The sequence below is a fragment of the Serinus canaria genome, chromosome 10 (genome assembly GCF_022539315.1).
Source record: "Serinus canaria isolate serCan28SL12 chromosome 10, serCan2020, whole genome shotgun sequence".
In the NCBI taxonomy this organism is placed as follows: Eukaryota; Metazoa; Chordata; class Aves; order Passeriformes; family Fringillidae; genus Serinus; species Serinus canaria.
In genome coordinates this window covers 7,147,462-7,171,992 of record NC_066324.1, presented here as the reverse complement: position 1 = coordinate 7,171,992, position 24,531 = coordinate 7,147,462, and the positions used below count along the sequence as shown (strand labels likewise).

Below are 24,531 nucleotides of genomic sequence, written 5' to 3'. Positions count from 1 at the left end.
TAAAATACTCAGGGAAAAACACAAAACAGAAGGGGGTTGATTGCACCTAAGTGATTTTTTTTCTGTGCTTTGCAACATCTGCTGCAGAGCTGGTTGCCACAATTCCTACCCGATGGCCTGAAAGCAGAAACTCACAACATTCACAAGGTAATGGGTCCATCAGTTATGAAAGAAAATAATCCAAAAGAGGGACAGTAAGCAATGCCTAAAAGTAAAGCAGATGCTTTGTTATGGCACTTTGAGACCAAAGGTATAACAAATAAACTTCTGTCATCAGTCCACACTGTCAGAACAGACACTCCTCAGTTAAAACACACACAGAGCTGTGAACACTGGCAAAGCCAGTTCATTAGAGAATGATCCACTCCAGGTGGACTCCAAAATTGTGTGGGACCTGCTACTCCAGCTGGATCCCTACAATCTATGGGGCCTGATGGGATTCGTCTGAAGATATTCAAAGAGCCACTGATATTGGAAAGGCCTTGTCAATGATCCTTGAGCAGTCTTGGGAATCCAGAGAGATTCTGTGATAAATAACAGCCCTGAGCTGGGCTTTTTCTTTGATAAGAAATTTTATAATGAAAAGATACACTTGATTTGAAGTATTTCTACTGTTTACAGCTACAGAACCTTTTTCTTAATATTCTCCTCTTTATTTACATTCCCAGCTGTATTACTGTTACGAGCCTGAAAGCTCACAGCCATTGATATGGACACTATTTGATTTTCGAACAGGAAACATACTGGATGGGATTACATCCCATTCAAAGCTGTCTAAATATAGACAGAGAAGTAGCACAGTTCAAGGGTGCCCTCACCTGCATGTCAGGGAAAGCAACAGAAATTATTGTGACTTCAAACATTTAGCTGCTCTCCACCTGAAATCCAGCATGTGCACAAGACCAGACAACAGTGATTCAAAAGCAAACTCTCTTTTGTGTGACATGCATGTTCCAGAAAGACTGTTCTCCCACTGTCTTTGGATTGCCATGCTCAGCCCCTACATGGGTTTACAGTACGACACTTGACAGGTAAACCTGCAGCCTTTGGTTTGGCTATTCCATGCCAAGTGTCAGCTGCCTATCCAGAAATCTCAGTCTAACCCCAAAGATGTGATTTTTGTCATCTAAAAATATCCATGAGAAATATAGCTTGCTCTTAACCTCCTACAGCTCCTTCCACTTCACATTCAGACCTGGAGTCATCTCTCTGCTCTCACAGATGTAATCCAGACCTGCTTTGGCTAACATCATATCCATCTGAGCACAGAATTAACTGTTACTCAAAGGAGGTGCTAGAGATTTCAATTATATAGACCGAGACCTATTAGAAAATTGGATGGGAGATCACCATTTTTTTTTTTTCACATCACTGGAGCAAGGACTTCAAGCCATGATAGTGCACTGTAGAAGTGACTGATTAGTGCAATAAACTATGTGGCTACATAAAGCCTCTTTCCCTGGTTCTTCTCAATGCTGAATGGTATTAAAATAGTTTATGAGTGTTCAGCTGCTTTGCACTTTACACCCTCTTATGTGCCATAACTGTTAGAGGGAAGACAGAAAACCCATCACTTTTTTAATCTTTTCCTTTTGTTTTTATGCTAATGACCTTTTGTTGTCTAACAAACAATGAATACAGGAAATATTCCTCAAAAGGTAAGCTTTCATTAATGTCATTCCTTTTACTGCTGGCAGAAGACACCACAGACTAGAGCTAGAACTGAGAACCAAACTTCTGCTTTAGGCAGTGCTCCATGAGAGTCAGGGTCCCTGGGAGGACTGGTACTTCCCTCTCCTTCAAAAGCTGAGCTTATGAGCATTTCAGGAGAAAATGGGAAAACAAAAAACAGAGAAGGAAGCTAATAATAGAGATGCTGTCATGGGATGCACCTGGAAAGAATTCTTGTACTCACACCTTGTTACTGCCTGGTAACAAAAAACCTCCCAATAAAACAACAAAACAGCATTACATGAAGATATTGATTTGATTATGAATTATTAGGTGTGTATTTTTGGCAATAAATCCTTTTTCCTATTGGCATTCCATGAAACAGACATATATACATGCAGAGAATATAGCAGCTCTTCTCCAACTGATGAGACCTTAAATCTTTGCTATTTGTGGCAGACAAACAAAAGCAATCAAAAAGGTGAATTAGGACCTAGACAACATTGCTCACTCCCACTTCTCCTCTGTGTTCTGTTTCCCCAGACACTGAAGGATCCTACGAGATCTAATGCAAGATGTAACAATTTTACATAAGGACACATCCACTGGTGAAATTCAATAAGCCAGTTCTAAAACACTGTGGAAAAATTTCTCACTTCTGCACAGCTCTGAACATAGCATAATTTCCAAAGAATTTTACATCATAAATCACCCCTATTCCCATGCAGAAAAACACCAGCACAGTTACCTGAGAGTCCCTGCCAAGGTTATGACATCATGGAGGTAGGATGTGTTCAAACACTGCCTTCAGAGGCATGCAGTGGGCACAGCCCCAAGGTGCACCATCACTGGAGCCTTTTCCCTGCCAGTGTCACCTCCTGCTTCTCTATTTCCTCCCTTCAGCTCAAACCTGAGCTATACAACTCCAAGAGCCCTTCAGTTTTTCTGCCCCTTTAAGACTCAGAGCTCCTTTGCAGCATTAAAACTGTGCTGCACCTTTTTCCTGCACCCTTCCCAGCAGTGCTGCCCATTAAACTGCAGAAAAGGTTTTGATTTCTCACCCTCTCATTGCAGTATTGACTCAATTTTCTGGTCTTTATTTTCTTGATGCTTCTGTGGGACATTCAGCTGGGTTTATGAAATTAGGATGGCAATTTGCTGAAACCACTGGAGCAAATTTTGCCCGTGTAATTACCCAATTGCATGTGCAATCACACAAGCCATGTGCACAGGTAAACAATTCAACTTCAGCTGGACCTCTGTAGGTACATTTTTGCACAGCAATTTTGAAAACATAAGCTCTCAAATGAAGCTTATTTTTGTAGATAAGGCTTTTCATCACTTTTCTACAAACACCATTTCCACTTGCCAGTCTGTTTCCCCACCCCAAGGTCATTTTATATCCCCTCTCCTATCACAGTACTTCACCAGCTTTTAATGCTACATTTGAATAACAGATTCCAAAGAGAGGGAAGGGAAAAAGTGAGAGAGAAATACATAAATAAATAAAAATGTTAAAGAACAACATTAGTCAAAACACAAAGCTAACCCAGCATAGAATTTTTAAAAAGCAAACTCATGGAAAATAAGCTTTACACTTGCAAAACTAAGCTCCTGATTTTTTTGTCCTTAAGCTTTCAAAAATTTCAGTGAATATTTCACAGAAAATTATGTGTTTAATACTTAAAAGGGCCAAATAGCAACATAAAATGAGAAATGTCACTGGAACTCCAGGGATGTCCAGTTTTCATGGTGAAAGAAATACTGCCTGATTTATTACACAGGGTAATATATGAAGGTATATTACAAGAGACAATAACCTTCATTCCCAGGCAATTTCAGCTTTCCAGGTAGTGTGGATATTGCAGTAAAGTACTGGACATTCTTCATTGCATCTATAAAAGTGAAGTTTTTACAATTTCATTTTGTGGACTTCTATTTTCCCATCCTATGAATAACAACTCCATCTCTGCATCTGTAGCTTCCAACAGGCTTTAACTCATGTAAACAGACTTGATCTTGAGATGAGTGGCCAAAAGATCCCCCTTACTTGTGATATTAGCTCAACTCCAAAATATTCAGCTTTGATATCAGTGTTTGATGCCTACCACAATCACCTAACAAGGCACCATCCAAGCTCAGTAGCAATTACATCTCAGTGTAAATTTGCTTATGCAGCCAGCTGGGCCAGGGTTTGCATACGTCTGGAAATCCCAAGAAGGTATAGATTCCTGATTTTTAACATTTCCCCAATTCCTGCCTTGATGGTAGTGAGGTATCCTTCACAAACTCTCATCAGGTGGTTGTGGCTGTCGTTGCAGCAGGATGATTTCCCTGTGCCAGGATGTAATCCTGAGGAAGAGCTGCCACTACAAAGCTCAGAGCTCCATAAAGTGCCTGGTGCATCCAGGGCTGAGATGCTGGGTCAGGCTGCATGGGAGCCAAGAGCCCATCATCCTTTTCATTCCCTCCAAACCCACTGCACAGCCTGTGGCACTAATGCACCAGGCCCTAACAAGGCACCAGCTGCTCCTTTCCTGGCTCTCTACAGAGCCCAGCACGGGCACAATTGTGGTGGGAATAATATCCCACAAATGGGACTCAAATAAGCATAATAACAAACAAAAGGGATAATGACACACAATCAAGCTAACAAGAATTATAATATAATTCAATCATCTCATTAACTTTACTAAAAGCTAGCTTTGTACACCAGTCTCCTGGCTCCTGAAAATGTCTTCAAAGGAGTGCACACATCTGATTACCAACTCACATCATCAGTTAGGAAAACAGACAGGAATGCAGAACAAAGGGATTCCTTTCTGAGCCTGTGGAACAACCTGTTCACATCTAATATTCATACTAACTTGAAAATGCAAGGTAGAACCTATCTAAAATGAAACAGTTCCCAAGGCTAGTAGCTGAAGTGTTTAGTAGTCCAAGGCAGTAACACCTCTGAGCCCACACCCAGTGATTTTTGTAGAAAAATTTCCATGTGACCTTGCATGACCAGCGTAAATTGTACAGGGGAGAGCACAGGGACACACACACAACTCACTGGGCACCTTCACAGTGTGAGAGCTCACAAGGACTGCACATGCTTTGGCAATTGGCAGCTGGGAGACTGATGAAACATGGAACAATGCCTTGGATCCTTCCAGGATTTAATATGGCCATTAACTAATTAGATTTCACGACCATTTAGAAGACAGATGATATTGCAATCTCCATTCTATTAGCAAGAACAATATGGTACCTCCATGAGAAACCTGCCAACAGGAGAATGAGACCCCAGAATTTAAACAAACCCTAGATCCTGCCCACACCACACTTTTTAGTCAAAAGGCAGCAGCTGTGATGCTCAGTTATTAGGGTGGACACTGAGACAAGCAGTTACAAGCAACAAATGTGTTCTCTATCTGGGTCAAACTCCTGAAAGCACATGGGATATGCTGAAGATAAAAGGAATTGCAGCAAAGCACCCAAAATTTCAGCTATACTGCTTCTGAGAAACAAAAGCACCAAGCAATAAAGCCAACTACTGACACAAGGCTGGTGCTGAGTCCCACAAACAATGATATCACACAGGCTCCTGTTTTAGAGGCTCAGGCACACTATAAATTAGGTGAGGGTGTTAAAACAACAGCTGGCTGCTAATTAGTCACAGCCCCCCTCAGCAGGGTATCAGCAAAGTGGCAGAGAACATCTCAAGTAAATTAAATTTTAAAAAATCCTACTGCAATCACTCCCCTGACAGACCCTTCCTTCATCTCCCCTCTCAGCTTTTTATTTATTGTAATTACTTTAGTAATAAGATTTGTTTCCTTGTTATTATATATATTACCATGCAGGGCAACAACAACAACAACAAAAAAAAAATAATAGCTGGGAAGAGTTATGGAGCTTATTTATCTCCTTGGCTGTTATTGGGCCGTTGGGTGGAGAGAGCAATGAGGAGGTGGGGGTCTGGGAAAAGCAGTAAATAGAAAAGAAAGCATATTCCTTGGGAGCAGAGACATATGGGGGCATATTTACGAAGGAGGAAACACTGACAATGAGTGAATAGAGCTAATAACTCAGGGGGCCCAGCAGCCCTGGCTGATAAAGGAAGGAATAAACAATCCTGCACTGGAAGTGCTGTCAGAAGGGAGAGTCCTAGGGTGCAGCTGTCTGCAGGGGGATGTTTATCACAGAAGGAGAGCCAAGGATGGGCTGTCACATCAGAACAGCACAAAGGGCCTTGGATGAAACTGGGGCACCTCCCACAGCAGAGAGGAAACTCAGAGGAGTGTGTGGTGCAGGGCCAGACACCATTTCTGGTTGTTCCACCAAGGAACAATTCACAGAAATGAGAGCTAAGAAATACTGCAGCTCATATTTTATCTCGTGCTGTGCAGGCACTACCCACATTTGGTACCCTAAGCTCTCAAATCCATCACTGCCCTCTCAGTGAAAGGCAACAGAAGCAACACCTGAGGCACCAAAGCAGCAAAGAGCTGTAAAAATTTCTGCTCCACTTGAGGAAAATTAGCCCACACTTCATATGCATGTCCCAGAGCCACCAAGGATCCCAGCACAGATGCTCACAGAACTTGCATCTTTGTCACCTCTGAGGTCTTAAGGAAAGCACCAGTGCACGTGCTCTTGCCGCCTCACAATGTGCATCTCAGAGCACAGCCAGTGTATGTGAGGGTTGAGTCTTTCACAATTTACAAAATGCTCTTTTTTTTCCAAGTATGCTTTGCCTTCCCATATGCCTTCCCAACTACTTTTGGCAAGATGATGATAATTTGGGTGCAGAACTCCTGAAGAAAACATGGGGACAGACTCACAGAACATCTGTCAAAGAGCAGCACATGACTCCTGTAGCACCTCTCTCCTAGAGAGAAATTCCATTAATTCAAAACCACTCCTTTCCCAGCCTTTTCACATCTCTGCTCTGTCCTTAGAGAAACAAACACATCACAGATTAACCAGTCTGGAGGGAGCCTCTGGAGTGTGTTTGCAGAGTGCATGGCACCAATTTAGAACTAAACTTCTCCTTCAACCCTCTGACCACAGAGAAGCAATAAAGAGAAGGAGGGATGTCTGCACTTGTACAGCTTTGTGTGACACCACCTCAAGATTTAGTCCTTAAGGATGCAGCTCTGCATCATAAACTGACTCCTTAGACCAGCCATTAGCTTTTTTTCCTATCCCTGATCCTTTCTGCCTCTTATTGCCCAGAGAACACAATGTGTCCATTCAAGAGAGTAAGCATTAATAGAAGAGAGAAAAAGGTCATTTATACAAATAGGGTTTTTGGTTATAGAGACAAATGTGGTACTTCTCCTCCTCTTAAGATTGTCCTTCCAAACAGAAGGCACCAGGTTCCAAAGGTTAAGTGGGAGCACACTCCTTTTTTTCTTTTGTACTTTTTGAGACTGTGCAGAGGAAAACTGTTCTAGGAGGGATTTTAGTAGGCATTTCTATCTCTTTATGTCAGTAATTTTCAAACAACTGAAGCTTTTCTCTGATAGGCTTGAGGAGGTGATGAACAAAGCCCCTGAGTAAACAAGGAACAGACAGAGTAAATTAAAGGGGAGGGAGCATCAAGGGAGAGACAGAATACCCAGCACCTCACTTGCCTTACCTTAGAGAACAAAGCTTAACTCAGCCTGTGCTGGAGGAGGGCAGATGCAGGAGAGAACAGGATGTTTTAAAACAGATAAAGAATAGTCTGTGGCTATATTCCAAAGAAAAACCAGGATTTCCTCTACCTAGCTGCTACTATGGTTACCCCATGCCTTTGAAGAAATCATGTGGCTTCCAATAAATTTCCTTCATCTAAAAAAGACTCCCCAGCTCCCATCTCCACTCATTGGTTCATTATTTAGAAAATCCATCAAGTTCTTTTCAATGAAAAACCTCCTTGATTCAACAGGAGTTAAGAGTGAGAAAAAGGAAGCAGATGAAAATAAAAAGGAAACATTAAAATCAGGTAAAGAAAGAGGAAGAGGATGCCAACTCTTACACACTCCCACAAGCTCTTACACACCCACACACACTCTAACATGCTACCAGTAAACCTGAGCCGCAGAACAAAAATATTTCTTTTAATATAGGAGGAACCATGGCTACTAAAAAGCATGCATATAAATAAACAAGAAGAATATGGGAGGAGAGAGAATCCATGGGAGGATTCACAAGAGAGATGTATTTGATTTAAACCATAAAGGAATTATTTATTCCCCTCCTCAAGCCTCATGATCAATAAAGGAGATATGGCCAAGTCCCTGTTCACCATTTAAGGTTTACTAAACTCTTCTTCATCACCAGGTTTAGCTACAGTTAAAGCTCATTTGCACCATGGAACACAAAACACACCTCCTGTGTGACATATACCCTTCATTCAGGTGTCACCAAGAGCCACATTCTCCCTCCTGAAGGTCCCTTTTCTGCTGTGCTGGTTCCTGACAGCTGGAGGAAAAGGTCAGCCATTCCCTCCAGTCCTGCATCTGATGGAAAATTTAACTGAGTGTAGTGAGAGGAAAAAAGTAAGGGGGAAAAGCCACAATTGTTTTTCCTGTTCCTTCTGTCTATGAGGATCAAGAAAGCATTTGGTGCCAACAGAGGCCTCAAATATCCTGGGGCAGTACCCAGCTATTCTGAACAGTGCTCCCAGACTTCTGGCAGACCCAGGCCCTGGAGAGCACAGCAGCCCAAAATCTGTGACTTCACAGACTAGAGACTGTCAGAAAAGCCCAAGGTGCTCCCTGGTGAGCCACCCACCCCAAACTCCAATGAGTTTGAAACCCAGCTCAATGCAGTTGTATCTCAGGACTTGCTTTTCTGTTCCTGTAACACTCAATCATCACAGCCCAACCCCAAAGCAGGTGTGGGACTGTAGCTTAAGAAAAGTTGTTCCTCTACACTTTGCTGTGTTCCAGTGCTTATTTAAGCCCATCTTTCAGCTTTGACATTTGTGTGCTCCTCTGCAATAAGCCAGGGGACAGGGTTGTTGCAAACCCTACAAGACCCCATCAGCAGGTCAAGACAGCAGCCAGTGGAGGGATGTGATCATGATGTTCTGCCCTTGTATTGGGCAGGACCCACAGTTACTAACTCACTGCTACTCCACAAACACCCAAAGTGAACAAATTCCACTCTCTGCAGAGAGGAGGGGATTTGTTTTCCAGCAAAGGACAAGACTACCTTAGCTTAGTGCCCTCTTCAAAGTTTCACACAATATTTATTTCAGTGCAAAATATTAGGAGTAGAGTTGTACCTTTTCCAGTCATATACAGGGAGAGGAAAGTTAGTGTGGGTGGATAGGGAGGGTCTAAGGTAAAGAATGCCAAAAGGAATCAATACTTTTTCTAAGATCAGATTCAGCATCTCTTAGGAAATGCGGGAAGGAAGATTGAAAAGAAGGTGGGAGAAGGAGGAAGGTTCACTATACAGAAATATTTCTGTGAAAATTTAAGAAATCCCTATTCATCCTCCCCCACCAGGTTATACAAAGCATTAATTACAGTCAGTTTTTCCCAAGCATATCTACTTTGCAGCTGTATTCTACCCTGCTGTTTTAGCAGAATGGATAAACCTCCATTTGTCAGTAAAGGTCCTGTTTCTCCAGCCCCACCAACACTCCTTCCAGGGAACTGAGAGATCTTCTGACCACGGACAGTACAGAACCACATGCACCTGACAATTGCAGGACAGCACACCAGGCCATGCCTTACAGTCACGTTTTCCATACAGGACTGATAACAGGATGAATAAAAACAGGGGGCAAAGGAAATTCTCCCAGCACAAACATTGAAGATGAGACCTGCTGGGTGCACAGACAAACCCCAGGATAAGCACACGTCACAACTCACTTGCCATTGATGACTCCATCAGGATTAAGCATGGGCACAATCTTGAAGATGAAACATTTCCTCAGGAGCTCAGCAATGGGATCACTGCTCACCAGGAACTCCAGGGTGCCCTTCATCACCCAGCTGGCATTGCTCTCCCCAGGGTGAACACGGGCTGTGAGGAACACGTAAGGACGGCTGCCTGCAAAGCAAAAACACCCAAAACTAAACAGGGCTTTTCTTTGAACAAGATCTTTGCAAGTGGAGTTTATTCCATTTGAATTCAGGTAACAATCCAAAATGCATTCTAAGGGAAATACATCCCTAGACATTCCAGATATTTTCCCAAGGTGCTATTTATAAACTGATCACAGATTTGGTCCTCAGAACCAGCACAGAGCTAATCTCTCTTTTTATTCTGTGATAACTTCTAGATATTTACATGCACCATTAGAAAGCATTCTGCAGGTGCAGGTTACTGCCTCCAAACAGTTTTACCATACTTTCTAGCAATTATTGAAAGTTTGATCCCATCCAATTTCATTAAGGTTTAAAAGGCAGCAAGAAGTTATTTAATTGTCTAAGGTCCTGCTCCACTTTCAGTATTTCACAATCAACAATTCAGACCTTTCTAAATATCTGAGCAGATTTGTCCACCTATAAGGGGCTCCAATGACATGCAAGCTGCCTGATCTCTGGAATTAATTTGTGTTGTAAGGTTAAAATCATAATTAATTGAACTAAACTGATATAATCAAAGAAAATGCACTAATATATTCACCAGAGCTGCAGAGGTTGAGTACACAAACCTAACCATTATTTCATAACAATACAACAAAGGCTAGAAATAACAATGCACATGGCTAAGGCAAGCTGTTGCTTTTGGTGGAAAGACTACTTCAGTTTTATATTATATAGATGCTCACTCAGATTAGAAAGGCTGATTTTCAGAAGTTTTAACTAGAAGAGTTCATCTGTTTGTAGCACTACTTTCATGCATGGGAAACATAAGCAGTGGCAATTTGAAGTAGGGGAGGGGATTTGGGGGGTTGCTTTTTTTAAAAAAAAAGCCAAAGAGTAAATCAAATTTTTACTGAACAGTTCATTGATAATCTCTACTGAACGTATTTCAAAACAGACTTGCAACTTAACAGCAAAAGTTTCCTTGTTATCAGATATGTTATTTGCTGTTCCTGTGAAAAAGCCACTAAACACATTTGGTCTGGGTACAAGCCTCCAAAAACTCTCAGCATACATATGCTTAGAAAAGACCAAGTTTGACAGCAGATTCTTTGAAGATCCCATCTGTGCTGAGCACACTTCAGGAATGGGCCAAGGAAACAGGAGAAGGCAGAAGGAGACACCTGCCAGGCACAGAAAATGAAAGGAAAGAAGAAAGCAATTATCTGTCTTAAAATGATCCTTTTGTGAGCATCCACTATCACAAGTCAAGCTGACAGATTTATTCAGTGGAAAGCTTTATCGCTCAGGGCATCACAGCCATGCCAGGGCAGCTTTGTCCTGCTCCATCAGGACAGTCAGAGCTCAGGATCTGTTTCCTTCATGGACTGAAGGCCCCCAGCTGACAGGGCTGGGAAAGGCAACAGGACAGCATGCAAAACCAAAGGCATCAGCTGAGTGCCCTTGTAAACAAATGCTGAATTTGCACCTTACACATCGTTATCTTTAGCTCCCAAAGCCATCCTTCAGTTTCCAAATGTGTTACAAATCATTAATCCATCATAGTAAAACAGGGAGGTAGAACACCATCCCCAAAAATACAGATGGTAATAAAGGATGTTTAGCTGTTTGTCTGACTAAGAAAAGGCTGTGTCAGAGCTGGGAATACAGGTGAAATTTCTCATTTCACCTTCAAACAAGGAATAAACATCAATTTGCCTTCTTACCTGTATATTCTGCACAGTTCTACCCAGTATATACTTTACAGCACAATTTATTTATACCATACAGGGACACACAGATTTGGAAATAATCCCACATCCACACTTCCCTCTTAAGCAGTTGGTGGGCACTAAAAGAGTGAACTGCACTGCCAGCTCGAAGAGCTCATACAGAGCAATCATGTTCTGGTCCAGTAAAGCAACTGGGGCTCTGTTTCTCAATAGCCACATATTAGGCTTTTGTCAGTCTTACACCTCACCATACTGGGGGGTTGGTACATTTTCATCAATATGTACTTAGGCACTTATGGATTGTCAAAGACTCCTTTAGCTCCTGCAGGACCAGCCATTCTGATTTTTTTTCTCCCCCAAAATTAGAAGACACTAGTTCTATTCTTCTCCAGCTAATTGTGCATTACCATCTACCTTAGTAATGCCTTATAATAGCAACAAACAAAAGCCAGATTTCACAGAGACATCAGCTGCATTTTGCCATTTCCAAACATTTTCTCCTTTCTCCCATCACCATGATTTAGTGCTGTTTTGCAGGCTCATTGCTGAGCTAAACTTATGGGGCTGTGCAGTTATAGCTGGGAATGAGGCTCCTGAGGACTTCTAATGGACAACAGCTGTAAATAGCACAGAGCAAAATAAAATGTGCTCTCTTTTGCAATTGATGAATACAGCTTTAACAACTCTTACCCCTCCTGGATATTGATATAGAGTTCAGTATCTTAACTGAGAGGTTCATTCCTCAGTCAAAATAAGAAAAATAAACTCTCTAAGCAACAGTTTTCTCATGTCAGAAACCCAGGACAATTTGCCATAATTCTGCTAATTGCAATAGCATGGGGCTGGCAGAGATCTGACTTCTGCTGTTTCTCTCAAGGCTCATCAAAGTCAAGCTCGTCTTACTCAGACTCAGCGTTGGAAAAGCTCCCGGAGTCTGCAGATCTTAAACCCCAGGAAACATGAGGGAAGGGAAAGAGACCAGAGATCACCTACACTGCTCTCCTGTGGGTGGCAACAGGAGGGCCCCATTGCCTGCAGGTCCAGCCAAGGAAATCTCTCTATTCCAGTGAAAGTTTCCTTTGAAAGATCCCCTCCTGCCAAGCACATCCTCAGCTCTGACATCCCACCCACAGGAGAGTTGTAAGGGAGGTTTGTACAAGCAAGGAAACCACAGAGCTTGTTAACTGTCTGTTCCCTTCACAGGAGCCATCACAGCCAAATCCCACCTCCAAATGCTGCTCCCCCAGAGTGCTCCCAGCGTGAAAACTAATGAAGCAGCAAATAGAGCAAAGAGCTGATGACATGGCCATAAAACTTGCTACTCTTGAAACACCTGGAAAACAGCAGGAATGGCCCAAACCTATGGTTTATAGCATATCCAGTTACTTTGGAATTACTGTGCTAACTGCTATTAACAGAGCTCATGAAAGGAGTAGACAGAGCACTGGGGCCAGCCATGCTCCACACCCAACTGGCAGCACCAGCGGAGATCAATGTACTCAGTTCAGCTGCTTCCCTTCATTCCTGACTTCCAGCACCCCCACAGCTGCAGTCCTGGCCAGACCAGCTCAGTACTACCCAGTACAGTTTACTGGTTTATACTGGTGCCCAGCTGTCCTCCTCTCTCTGCTCTTTCAGAGCTCCATGGTACAATTCCCCATGCCCTGCTAAAGCTGTGTTAAGGACTCACAAGCTCATGTTCTCTCATATACTTCCTCCCAGGACCAGAACTGAGCTTAAGTCTTCAGAATCCTCAGGCCAACACCTAGGCAGCTCCTTTCCAGGTTCAGAGGAAGCTAGCAGAAAGTTCAGGTTAGGCATTTATCTCTGCAAAGGCCACATGACACATAACTTTCTCTGGGAATATAAATAATAAAAAGGGAAAGGAGAGGAGCCTTTTTGTGCTACATAAAGCCTTATCCAACAAATCATGTCTCCTTACACTGTGTTACATTTCAACATGCCCAGAATATAACATGGCATCAACAATACCCAAGGTGGGAGATTAAAGAACCACTGATTCCTCTTGCAAAACTTCGAGCACAGAACCTTTGAATGATAATTTTACTAATGCGTCACCTAATTCCCATCTCTCCTTCTCTTCACTCATTTTTGAATGTGTATATTTGAATGAAAATGAGAGCTTTGTTCTTCCAGTAATGCTAACTTGCTGCCTAATCTCCTGCCTCTAAGGGTCCTCCTCTAGTCATGTCATCACCAAGGTTCACTAAGAGGTGACTTTGATGTCACTAATCGTGACATCAATTGGGGAAAGAGAAGCCTGAAAGAAAAGAACAAAACTCCATTACCACAGCAGTGTCCCTCATCAAGGGGAGCACAGAAAGGAAATGAAAAGCAGTTCCAGATGCCCTGACCTGGGCCGCTGCTCTAAATTATTTCAAGCTGAGATTTGAGCCATGCCATTTGTAAAGGGGCAGGGCGTTGAAATGACACAGGATTAGAATTTTTTAAGGAGTCAAAAGGAATTATGTACACAGCATGTGAAAAATTCAGTCTAGATCTGGGTCTTGGGCTGGAACTTTCTGGCTGTGCCTCTGCATACCTCTCTTTCCTTTGCACAAGCCCAGGGCCATTAGGACACAGGCTGCTTTTTCTGCTTTATGTCTAAGTACAGCATGCCTACCAAGAGCATTACACAGATCAAAGGGCCAAGTTTACCCCAGGATATAGTAGAGAAAAACCAAGAAAGTAAAACTTTTCCTTCCAACTTAATTAGCTGTTCCCACTACAGGCTGTTCTGTGAGTAAATGATGGGTAAAGAGGAGGACCATCACATAGCTCTTCCATGCATGCCACAGCTGCTTCATGTCCTGGATCCATCTGACATGCCCAAGGCTGCAGAGTTATGCAAAGCCAGAGAGAAGAGGAGATATGGTGTGATATACAATGAATATATTAAAGCATATTTGTAAAAAACATCAAATACTGAGATCACAGAAAACAATGAGCCTGATCTGAGGCAGAATGTGTGTCAGATACTTTTCTCCCCTCCTAAAACTTTTCCACCAGTTGTCAGATTTTCAGTTGTCTTAAGACAGAATAATTCTTCCCTGCCCATCTCCCCCTACACCAGATTGCTGTCTCCTTGCTGTGCCTGTTTTTGGCTAGATGCTGCAAAAGCAGATACATCTTAATACAGAGGCAAAACACAGTCTAGCAGGATCAGCTGTTGTTTTCCAGAATTATCAATGAGCTATTCCTTTCTTAAAAATTTCTTTATTATATGTATTATTACTGTTACCTATAGCAAAGAAGTGAACATAACAAATCAGCTCGCTGTTCTCTACCTTCATAGCTTGATGGGAGCGTTTCAGCCTCTAAGTTGCTTGGCAACCTTCTTTTGTGTACATGTTTTATGAATTCATTCACCTCTGAATCAGAGATGATCAGGAGCTGAACATGGGTACAGAGTGCTCAGCCTCAGTTCAGCTTGACCTCCTGTTAATGCTGGGATTGAACTCCAGGAAATTGGTAAGCAAGTTGTCAAGGCTGTTTTAGGGAAAGTTTCCAAAATCCTGAGCTCTTAAAGCAGCAGGAACCACCATCATTATTTAGCAGGACCTTCAGTATGACTGAAGGCAAAGGAAACCCACACAAATTAAATCCAGTTCAAATAAAAGCATTCCTCTTGGGGAAGGCTGGGGAACAACTGCACCTTATTTTCAGGACTTACACCCATGAATAGCCTACTGTAACCCTTTGCAAATTGCCTCAGATTATAAGGAACATCCCCATCCCAAGTGTGTGCACCTGCATTAGTCTAGCAGAAATTTCCAACCACAGCCTCATCCAGTCCTGGGTACACCCAGGATTCACTGGTATATCCAGTGTCGCTCTGCACAACCTCTGAGCTGCTCAAGTACATCAGACTTCAAAACTGAAACCATGCAGGTACCTTGTTAAGCTGCTCTCATGCAAGTTACCTGCCTCTACCTCCTGCCAGGGCTGGCAGAGGAATTCCTCTGCCTGGGTGCACCTCCCACACCCTTCTCAGTGCTGCCATCCATCTCTGCTCCCCTCAGCCACATTCCCAGGGCATGAAACCAAGATGGGGGACAGCTAGGAAAAAGTACTGCTAAGAAGGATTTACAGCAGATGAGACAGTAATGCAAAGCAGTTGCAAAAATGGCAACTCTCCTGGGACCCACACCAGGCAACGTCACAGCTGAGGCAAGGAACACTCTGTTTCTTCCCTCTGCTCAACACAGTGAGGAAAACCAAATAGCTGCAGTGCTGTGCCCACTGCTGCCCACCACAGGTCAAAAAAACTGATGAAAACTGAAGAAGTCATTGAAAATCATCAAATGTTTAGAAATCTTAGGCTGAAAAATTGGACAAAGTGGGTTTCAGACACTGAAAGAAAAGGTGAACAGAGAAGGAGAAATAACCTTTAAATTATAAAAGGCTGCTATAAAAAGATTGCAATCACCTGTCCTCCCTGTCCACTGGGACTAGGCTGCATAAAAAGAAACACAAGTTACTATCAGCTAAGCCAATCTCTAGTGACCTGACTGCCATGACTGAATGTTGGCCCTCCCTCCTGAAGGGTCCTCACTCATAAAATCCTCTGCCTCCTCAACAGTCCCAAAACAGTGCCAGCAGAGGCCTACAGCCACATATTAGCTGCTTTAGAAACTTGTCCATGCTTCCCCTTATTCCTCTGGAACTAACTCTCTGCTCTGAGGGCTGCTGGAATTACTATTCCAGTCCACAAGGCAGCTCTGCCACCTCCTGTGTTCTCTTTGATGCAAGGTGTCTGCTTATTACTTAATGTTAGCCATGTTAAGCCATGTTAACCATTAGCCACTAATTAGTGGCTAATCAGAAACTTGAGAAATATTTCATCATCATATTTTGACATCATTAGGGCTTCTTCCCACATACAGAACAGAATTATTTAAGGAAAATTATGTCTTACCTGCTCATTTAGTGACAGTCTTGCACTTCAAAATTGGAGTATTATAATTTCTGGAATTTCTCTCATTAGTAATGATCTTCCAAATCCTCTCTATTGCCCTTAAGATTACAATTTCTCAGCTTCTCCTTATGTATGCCTTGAAAGGTGTGAGCAGCAACCACTAAGATGAGGTCCAACACATGATCTAGGTAGCTGATGTAGGGAGCTCCAGATTATCTGTCAGAAGGCAGGCAAGGATCTATCACCTCCTGCTTCTATAACACACACATTATGGCTTTAATTTGTTCTGTGGCAGCAGGCAATTTCAGATACTCAAGTATTTTGTACTGCCACAGCCAGGCCATCAATCCATGTGTTTTTCAGTCAGCATGGGAGAAATGTAGACTGTCTTGCAGAGATGCAAGGCTTCTGAGACCTGGCAAGCAGTAAAAAGCAGTATTTTCAAGTTAGGCATATATGTGACTTTCACCTTCTGGGGTTTTTCCACAAAGACAAAAAAGCTGAACTGAGAGAAGAACTAGAACATTGCCCTAAACTGTCCCATGCCTAAAGGAAGGTGAAGGTAGGAGATGAGTACACAGGGACCTGAAGGACAGCTGCTGTAACAGGCAGAGTGCAGAGATCCATGGAGCTATAAAATCCATGGGCTCTTTTCCGAGAGAAGGATTTCATCTGAAATGAAATCAGGCAGGAGGAGCAGACTGAAAAAGCTTCCATTGTCATAAAAATATCTCCCTGGGTAATCCACAGTGATGGGAAAAGGAAACCCTGATAATTTATGTGACAGTTTAATGGGATTTTGGTGACATAGGATACTTTAGAAAGAATTTGCCCAAATAGGACAGACAGGACTTTAATAAGGCTTCAGCTCTGAACCAGCAATATTTTCACCCCTTGCTTTTCCATTTCATTCTACATACCCACTGCTCACTCACAGCTCATCTTTCTCATTTGCAAGGCACATTTCAACACTGTAAGAGCAACAACTGCACCTTCTGGTTAGATCCCCTGCCAGAGAGGCTTCTGAGTATCTGATCCCTAAAGGGATCAAGCTGCCTTTGCACCTATAGGGCAGAGCATCACTGAGCTGTGAACTCTGAGGCATGAGCTGCCCTCTGGCCATGTCCCCTGCTCTGTGGATGGCACTAATAGCTTCTGTGTGGAATTTAAGGGCAGCAGATGGACAGGCTGCAGCAGGAGCTGCTGGCAGAAGGGACGCCCCCAGAACACACTGCAGGAATAAATGGCTTTCACACCCAGTGAGTAATGCCTCAGTCCCCATCTCCTGCCTGTGGGGGACATAGCCTTTACCCCCAGCACAACACCCCATGCCCTTCACTGCCGTGGCTCCCAGAGCAGGCTCAGTGCAGGAGGAATTGCTCACAGTGCCAAACCCGGGTGAATCCGGGGTTAATGGCATGAAACTCCACAAAGGAACATTTAGACTGAATATCAGAGAGTTACACTAGAAAGTCTCCCCTGTGGAGAGGTGGAAGTTAACATTAAAACCACATTGCCCAGAGCACAAGGAGTCATTCTGTACACAACAACCCTGAAGTGGCTGGGGACAGAAATAACCCAAAAGGAATTCATTTTCTTTGCTAACTTCAATGGATCCAGTTAAGAAGCCCAAGTTGTGCTAATTTCTCCTTCTGGGAAATCCAGGCATGAAATAAATGGTAAAAAATTGGGTGAAGATCTCAATATTTTGTCCATTCTGAGATGAACTTAGAACGTGCCTGTGAGTCCTAAAATGGGCATGAGAAACACCTGCCAGTGTTTCTTTCACTGTTGGGAATAACAGCCAAGTTTAACAGTTTAACACAATTTGTGTAGTACTTCAAGCTGTTCTCTCTACAGAAGACAAACTCCATAGTTTATTCTAAAAAAGCTCTTTACTCTTTATGCAGTCCATATTTAAAACCCACCTATTACCACCTACAGCATAAAGTAATGTTTATTCTTAAATATGTGTTGTGCTTTTAAGTAGCACAGATCCATCTCTCCCTGACTTGAAGTCTTCCTCAGGGAATGACTTGAAAGTAGTAAAATATATTAAAAGAAAGTACAATCAGAGCCTCTCATTGTCAAAGTGATGAAATATCAATTTTTGTTAAGATAAAAAGCATCACAGATTGCCTCTGATGGTAAAAATTAAATTTCTGGTCTTCGCTTGATTTGATATTTATCACTTATTACTCCAGAATCAGTCAAGCAGGGAATGTTTCTTAAAAATAATATTATTCTGTATTTCTCCTGGAGTAACCAAACTGTAAGAATTTTAAATTGTGTGGGTTTTTACATATAAAAAACAAAGGAAAGAGGAAATAAGCAGAAAGTCTACAAAAAACCTTCTACTACACTATGTCAACAGCTTCACAGTAAAGGACCTTCTGCAGGTTGACCTCATTTGTGGCATCACTAAATTGACTTTTACATTATTGCTCTCTAAGTCTATCCTAAATCTTGGAACTGCACTGTCCAGAGCTGATCCCAAAGGAAAATCTTGCTTTCCACAAACAAAAGATCAATGAGGTTAAACTGTCTCCAAATTTTGAGTAATGCATCTTGTCTTCATGGCAAGGTCTTAGATGAACTCCCCAAATACCTGAGCAAAGGAACACAAATAAGGGGTCAACATAAAAGGTCTTTCAGTCAGATCATCAAGAGAGCAAAACATGATACAATGACCTTGTATCATGACATAAGCAGCACCATGTTCCATCTCCTAGACTGCATGATGTGTTTTGTGACAGACCATGAGCAGAACATAAGTTTTCCAGGAGAAACAGCGGAGATGAGCCCTGAAGTTCCCAACCAAGTTCATACTGTATTTTTTTCAAGTACTTCTACTATTGAGATATCCTAAAGATGAAGAAGGAATCAGGCTCACATAGCACAATCTCAGCCCCAGTGTACTTGACAAAATTTGCCACTGCATAAAGCAGATAACACACAGAAATTTCAAACAATCTGTGGAAAGACACACTAAGCAGACCCTGTCTCAGGTCAGTAAGTTCTTCCCTTCAGATGACAGCAAAATGATGGCTAATGGATGATGTCTTCCTGCATCAATCACTGCAGGGAGCAGAGTGTCAAGTTAGGAAGAGTCATCTGTTTGAGGAAATCAAATGGTAGGAAGGTCAGGGTGAGGAAAGAGGTCCCTTTTATCCCCACAAGTTGCTACAAAGCACAGAAAAAGTTCCCATGAATGAAGGAGCCAGGCTGCAGAACAGTCCTGGCAACCCCAGAAGAAACAGAAGTGGAAGATGAGATGTCCTTCCTTGGCACTCCATGTATCACTGCAAAAGTGGGAGATTTCACACAGGAGAGCTTTTAGTTCTTCATCGTTTCCTAAGTGATACTACATTTATTTTAAAAGCATTCTCCAGAAGGTTCTTTCAGGCAAATAATTTAACAGCACAACTGATAGTTCCTAATCAGTTTGAATTTCTGATGTGTAGTGCACAGACTGACTTCATAAAGCGGGTAACGGTGATGTTCCCTCAATCCCAGTGCCTTCCTGCACTTTCACCCCAACACTTCCACAGCAGAACTTTGAACTTTTCCAACTGACCCTTCCCCAAAATCCTTCCACTTAGAGCTCATTCACTGGATACAGCCTGTAAAATCCACAGCATGAGCTCCTCTCTCAACGTGCCATAAGAAACACTCATATCAAAACCATTTTTTTCCAGAGCATTCACAGCCACTTCATCTCCTGCTCTGTAAACTCCGAGTGCTTTTAAAAGAAACACTTATTTATATAGAAGAAAATCCCTGTAAATCATGGTCATGACAGGCTAATGGCTAGCATTGCAAAGATGAGTTATCTTCTTGCTGTATCTAACAAAGCTTATGTTAATACCTTGTTTTCAAAATATGAAGAGACGTCTAACTGATGTTTTCTAACTGCAAGAATATGCAGCTAATGAAAAATGCCTTACATCAAAAAATAACCTTCCCCTGCCACCTAACACTCCCATCAACTCAAAATCAAAGGATCTCCTTGAATTATTTCTTTCCTCTGTATTATTTAGGGTGCTTCCCTCATGGATGAAGAAACCAACCATTCAGTCTCACTGTCTGTTTATAACCCAAATTCATTTTAGGGCTTGCATGCATTACCTGCATGTTTTAATTTGACATATTTTATTCAATTTCTGCCTATTAAATTACACTTGAGGCGGCTTATGTGGCCTCATGGGGAGCACTACCCTTTGTGCAAACAGCAATTTTATCAGGGCTGAGCCTAACTTCACATTACATAGGCTGGAAAACAAGGTCCTGGTGTCTGCATGGCAAGTGATGCCCCAGCTGGTGGCAGGGACTTTTGATAAGCTAGAAGGAGGATCCTGGGAGTGTTGTGATTTAAAGGGTATGATCTAGGATAAGAAATCAAGGAGCAAGCCATCAGTGATGTGCTGTTTCAAGTCTACTGACAGGCATTCTCCATAGCTGGCAAGGCCATCACCTTTGCCAGCACAGAGACTATAAGCACCTCACTACATGTTTATTGCTCATTCAATAGTTAATAATGGCTAAAAATGGGGAGAATAGGGAGAGTGGGAACACCACAGCCCTTAATGACATGCCCAGAGCCCTTCATCTGTCTCTTGCTTGCTCTTTCAGCCTCTGGCCAGTAGCTCTTTTTGAAGCACAATTCCCATGAGTTGAGTTGTGCCTCATGGTGACCCTCTGGCTGTTGTTTTTGTGCCCTTTCAAAATGCTTGACAGAACTGTCACAGAAGGAGCTTGGCATCTGGAAGCTGTGGCAGACATGATATGACCTGATCCATAAAACACAGCTAAACAGCTTGGGCTGCCAGAGGCCAGGATTTACAGGACTGAGCTTAAAAATGGCCTTCAACGCCTGCTATGCTAAATGCACTTCCCTACTGCACACAAAACAATTCCCAAGTTGTGAGGGTGACCTGCAACACTGCAAAGTAAGAAAGCAGACAAGACACTAGAGACACTCATCTTGTTACAGCCTGCACTGTCCACTGCTACTCAGAACAGGAAAGGAATGACCTCAGCTCTGGCTGCACTTTTTGCACTTGGTTACAGGGGTAGGAAGAAAAAAAAAAAAAAAGGGGTTTTTTTTTTTTTTTCAGAATTTTTTTCAGAAATTCCCCAGTGCAGCAAGCACAAAGGAAAAAAAATTAAGGCAGAGATAGTTTCTGCTGCATTATACACTACAGCCTCATTTTTACAATAAAAGCCTCTCTGCATTTTTATTTCCAGCAGGCACAGCCTGATCAGCAAGGAATTTAAGGACTTTCTGCCCTCCCATCCATCTACCTATTTTCTTCATCTCTACTTCAATCACTAGTTACAGCCTTCTGTTAGGTGCTCACCATGGGACCTAAACATCCTCTGGGAGACCTGTCAAAGTCACTCTGATGCCAGTGATAATAAATTCCATCTCACTCATCTTCTCTTGAAGCACTTCATAGACTAAAGATTACATGTTTCAAGTGTGTTCCAAGTTATGAAGGTAAGGATTTACAGAAAAATCAAGTAGGTTGCCCAAGGATAAAATACAAATCAGTCAGAGCTGGAAGCTCAACAGCTGTTTCCCAAGCTCCAGTCAAAGAATTCTGTGCCATCCACATTCATCCTAGAAGTGATTTTCTACATAATCCATTACTTCAAATCACTTCCTCCTCTTTTCATTAGCTATGAAAATGAATTGAATTGTGCACTTAGACATAATCAATAGAGCCCTCTCTCAGTCATGTTACTTGTCCTATATCAAGATCAGCTGTCATTTTCATTCTGGAGCTCACCCATCCTTCCCAAAATTATCAAGCACACACATTTTCAGAGTGCTATGCTATTCCTTTATCCATCACTATCATGTCATGTTTTCAGACTAGGGGGAAAAGCAAAAGATGATATGAAAGTGGTAAGGGAAGAATGAGGAAATAAAGTAGAGTGTTGTAGTAGGTCTCTCTGCTTCTTAAAAAATAAAATTAAAAAAAGAAAGTTCCTAAGTTGTCCAGAAGTCCTTCCTTATCTGTGGGCCAAGACATATCTCCAACCCCATTCTGACTTCTTCATTTAACTCATCACCTCTGCCCACATAATGTTTTAATAAAAATTTTAACATATTTAATTTAACCTCACTATTTCAAAGCACCCAGGCTAAGCTAGAAATATTTTCAAAAGAGTTTGTTAAACAAATTCAAGGGAAAAAAAATGAGTAAAAGCTTATAAAAAGAATTGCCAAGTGGCAAGGAAAATTACTTTCTTTTTCCCCCCCACAGCTAAGAAACACAACAATTACAACTGATAGAGCAAATTAAATTCTAAGTGCATTGGTGATTTGATAGATATAATTTCCTAAGTGTTACAGCCACATAATAAGTGCCCTAAAATGATACAGAAGTCCAAGTTTAGCTGTCTGGGAACACTGGTGCACTTTGCAGTATCTACCATGTCACTTGTCAGCTCGTTGATCTTATCAGCACATTTGCAGTCTGAGCAGAGCAGCTGTCCCCACTTGGTTTTTATTTCTATTTCTGCATTAGAAACAGGTGGGCAAGCTCAGAGAGCTAACAAGTTTCTTTTTGATGTAGAGATGGACAAATCCTCTCATTAACAGAATGGCCTTTTAAAAATCATTATAGGGTATTTTTAGTCCCATTTCATTTCAGTATTTCTGTATAATTGCAGCCCATTAATCACAAATGCTTGTTTCTAGAATCTGTCAGTTACAGGCAACAAGTAGTAGCAGCCTGTGGCATCTGCAAACTACTACTTTCAACATATTGCTGGCTTATTTTACTGGGATAAGATTGGCTGCATCAGTCACCCAGAAATGGATCTCATTCTCCAATTACAGAAATTAAACTCAGTTAAACAGGTCAGGCAGAAATCCACATAGACCCTCCCAGCAAAACCAACTTACAGGTGGGAATTAGAAATAGCAGGTGTTCAGAATTCCAGATACAAAACCAGGAGAAAAACAAATGCATACCATGTATTGAAAAATGCCTCCTCACTCAATTATGCTCTTGGATAGATTAATATTAAAATCAGCACACAGAAATAGCATTTGATTAGGATCAGCACATAGAAATAGTGTTTGCTACATTTCACAAGAGTGTGGAGCCCCTCTCATGGATGTGGGCAGAGTAGCTGAACAAACTATCTGCTTGCAGCTCTGGCAAACATGCACTAAAGCTGTTCCATACAATCCAAACAACTCCAGGCATTCGTAATGCACGGCTAGCTAGGTCAGCCTTTATCAGACAAAAATGCATAGCTTGGAACATTAAATCCAGAAATTAGATTGTTGTTTTCCAGAAAGCTTTCAAAGCCTTGAGGTATCAGCTGAATGACTTTTCTATTTTCAAGTCAGACACAGTAGACAGTCTCCCCAAACCAGCCAGCCAAGATTTAAAAGCAACAAGAAGTTTCCCAGTTTAGAAGGATAAAGGTGAAAGCAACATGAAAGTTATAACACCACCCACATTGTTTCCCAACAGTCTGTTAGTTCTGGGTGTTGAGGAAGGGTTTGCCTGTACAAGCTGAAGCCTATTGTTAGAGTGAGAAATTCAAGAGTCACAGGAGCATGAAAAATCTACCTCAGAGTAGCAGAGTTCCCTGTTAGCAGGACACACTCTGGGTTCTGTCACAGCCTAGCAGTTCCTTAACACAAACTGTGCAAGACTTGACAAACTGGCCCTGAGCTGAGTTCCCAAACTAAAAGCAATGGTTTGCTAGAAGAGTGGCAGACCCCACTTTTTGCCAACTCTGCCCAATCTTGCCATCCAAATTAGTTTGTTCCCACCAGATCGTCAGGCATCAGAAAGCAATGTGTATCTACCTCAATCTGTGTATCAGCACAGCTTTTCTGGAACAGAAAAGGAAAAAATATTGAACCAGAAACAAAAACTGCTCTCTGAGATGGCAGGAGTAGCTGTGTAGGTCTGATAGCAGCTGGTACATGTGCTACACCCCCTGGGACTTCCAGCCACAGATTACTCTTCCACAAGGCCAACCTGCCAGCTGTCCTGCTCCCAAATCTCTAATCGCAGCTTGCCTAGCAGTTATCAATGAGCAGGTACAACCAAACAGAAATCTAAACAACTGGTCACATTTCTACAGCTAGAAAATGACAATTTCTTACCTTACAGAAGGCTTGAACCTGAGGAAC

At 42.2% G+C, this 24,531-nt stretch overlaps 1 protein-coding gene across 1 annotated transcript in view; it reads right to left on the bottom strand.

The window, feature by feature from the left end:
* The window catches only part of AGBL1 (AGBL carboxypeptidase 1), a 263,620-nt gene that overhangs the window by 151,595 nt on the left and 87,494 nt on the right, over positions 1-24,531 (bottom strand). The window contains exon 18 of the mRNA XM_050978551.1: positions 9,534-9,714. Within this exon, the coding sequence (XP_050834508.1) occupies positions 9,534-9,714 (181 nt within the window). The remainder of the gene's footprint in view (positions 1-9,533; positions 9,715-24,531) is intronic.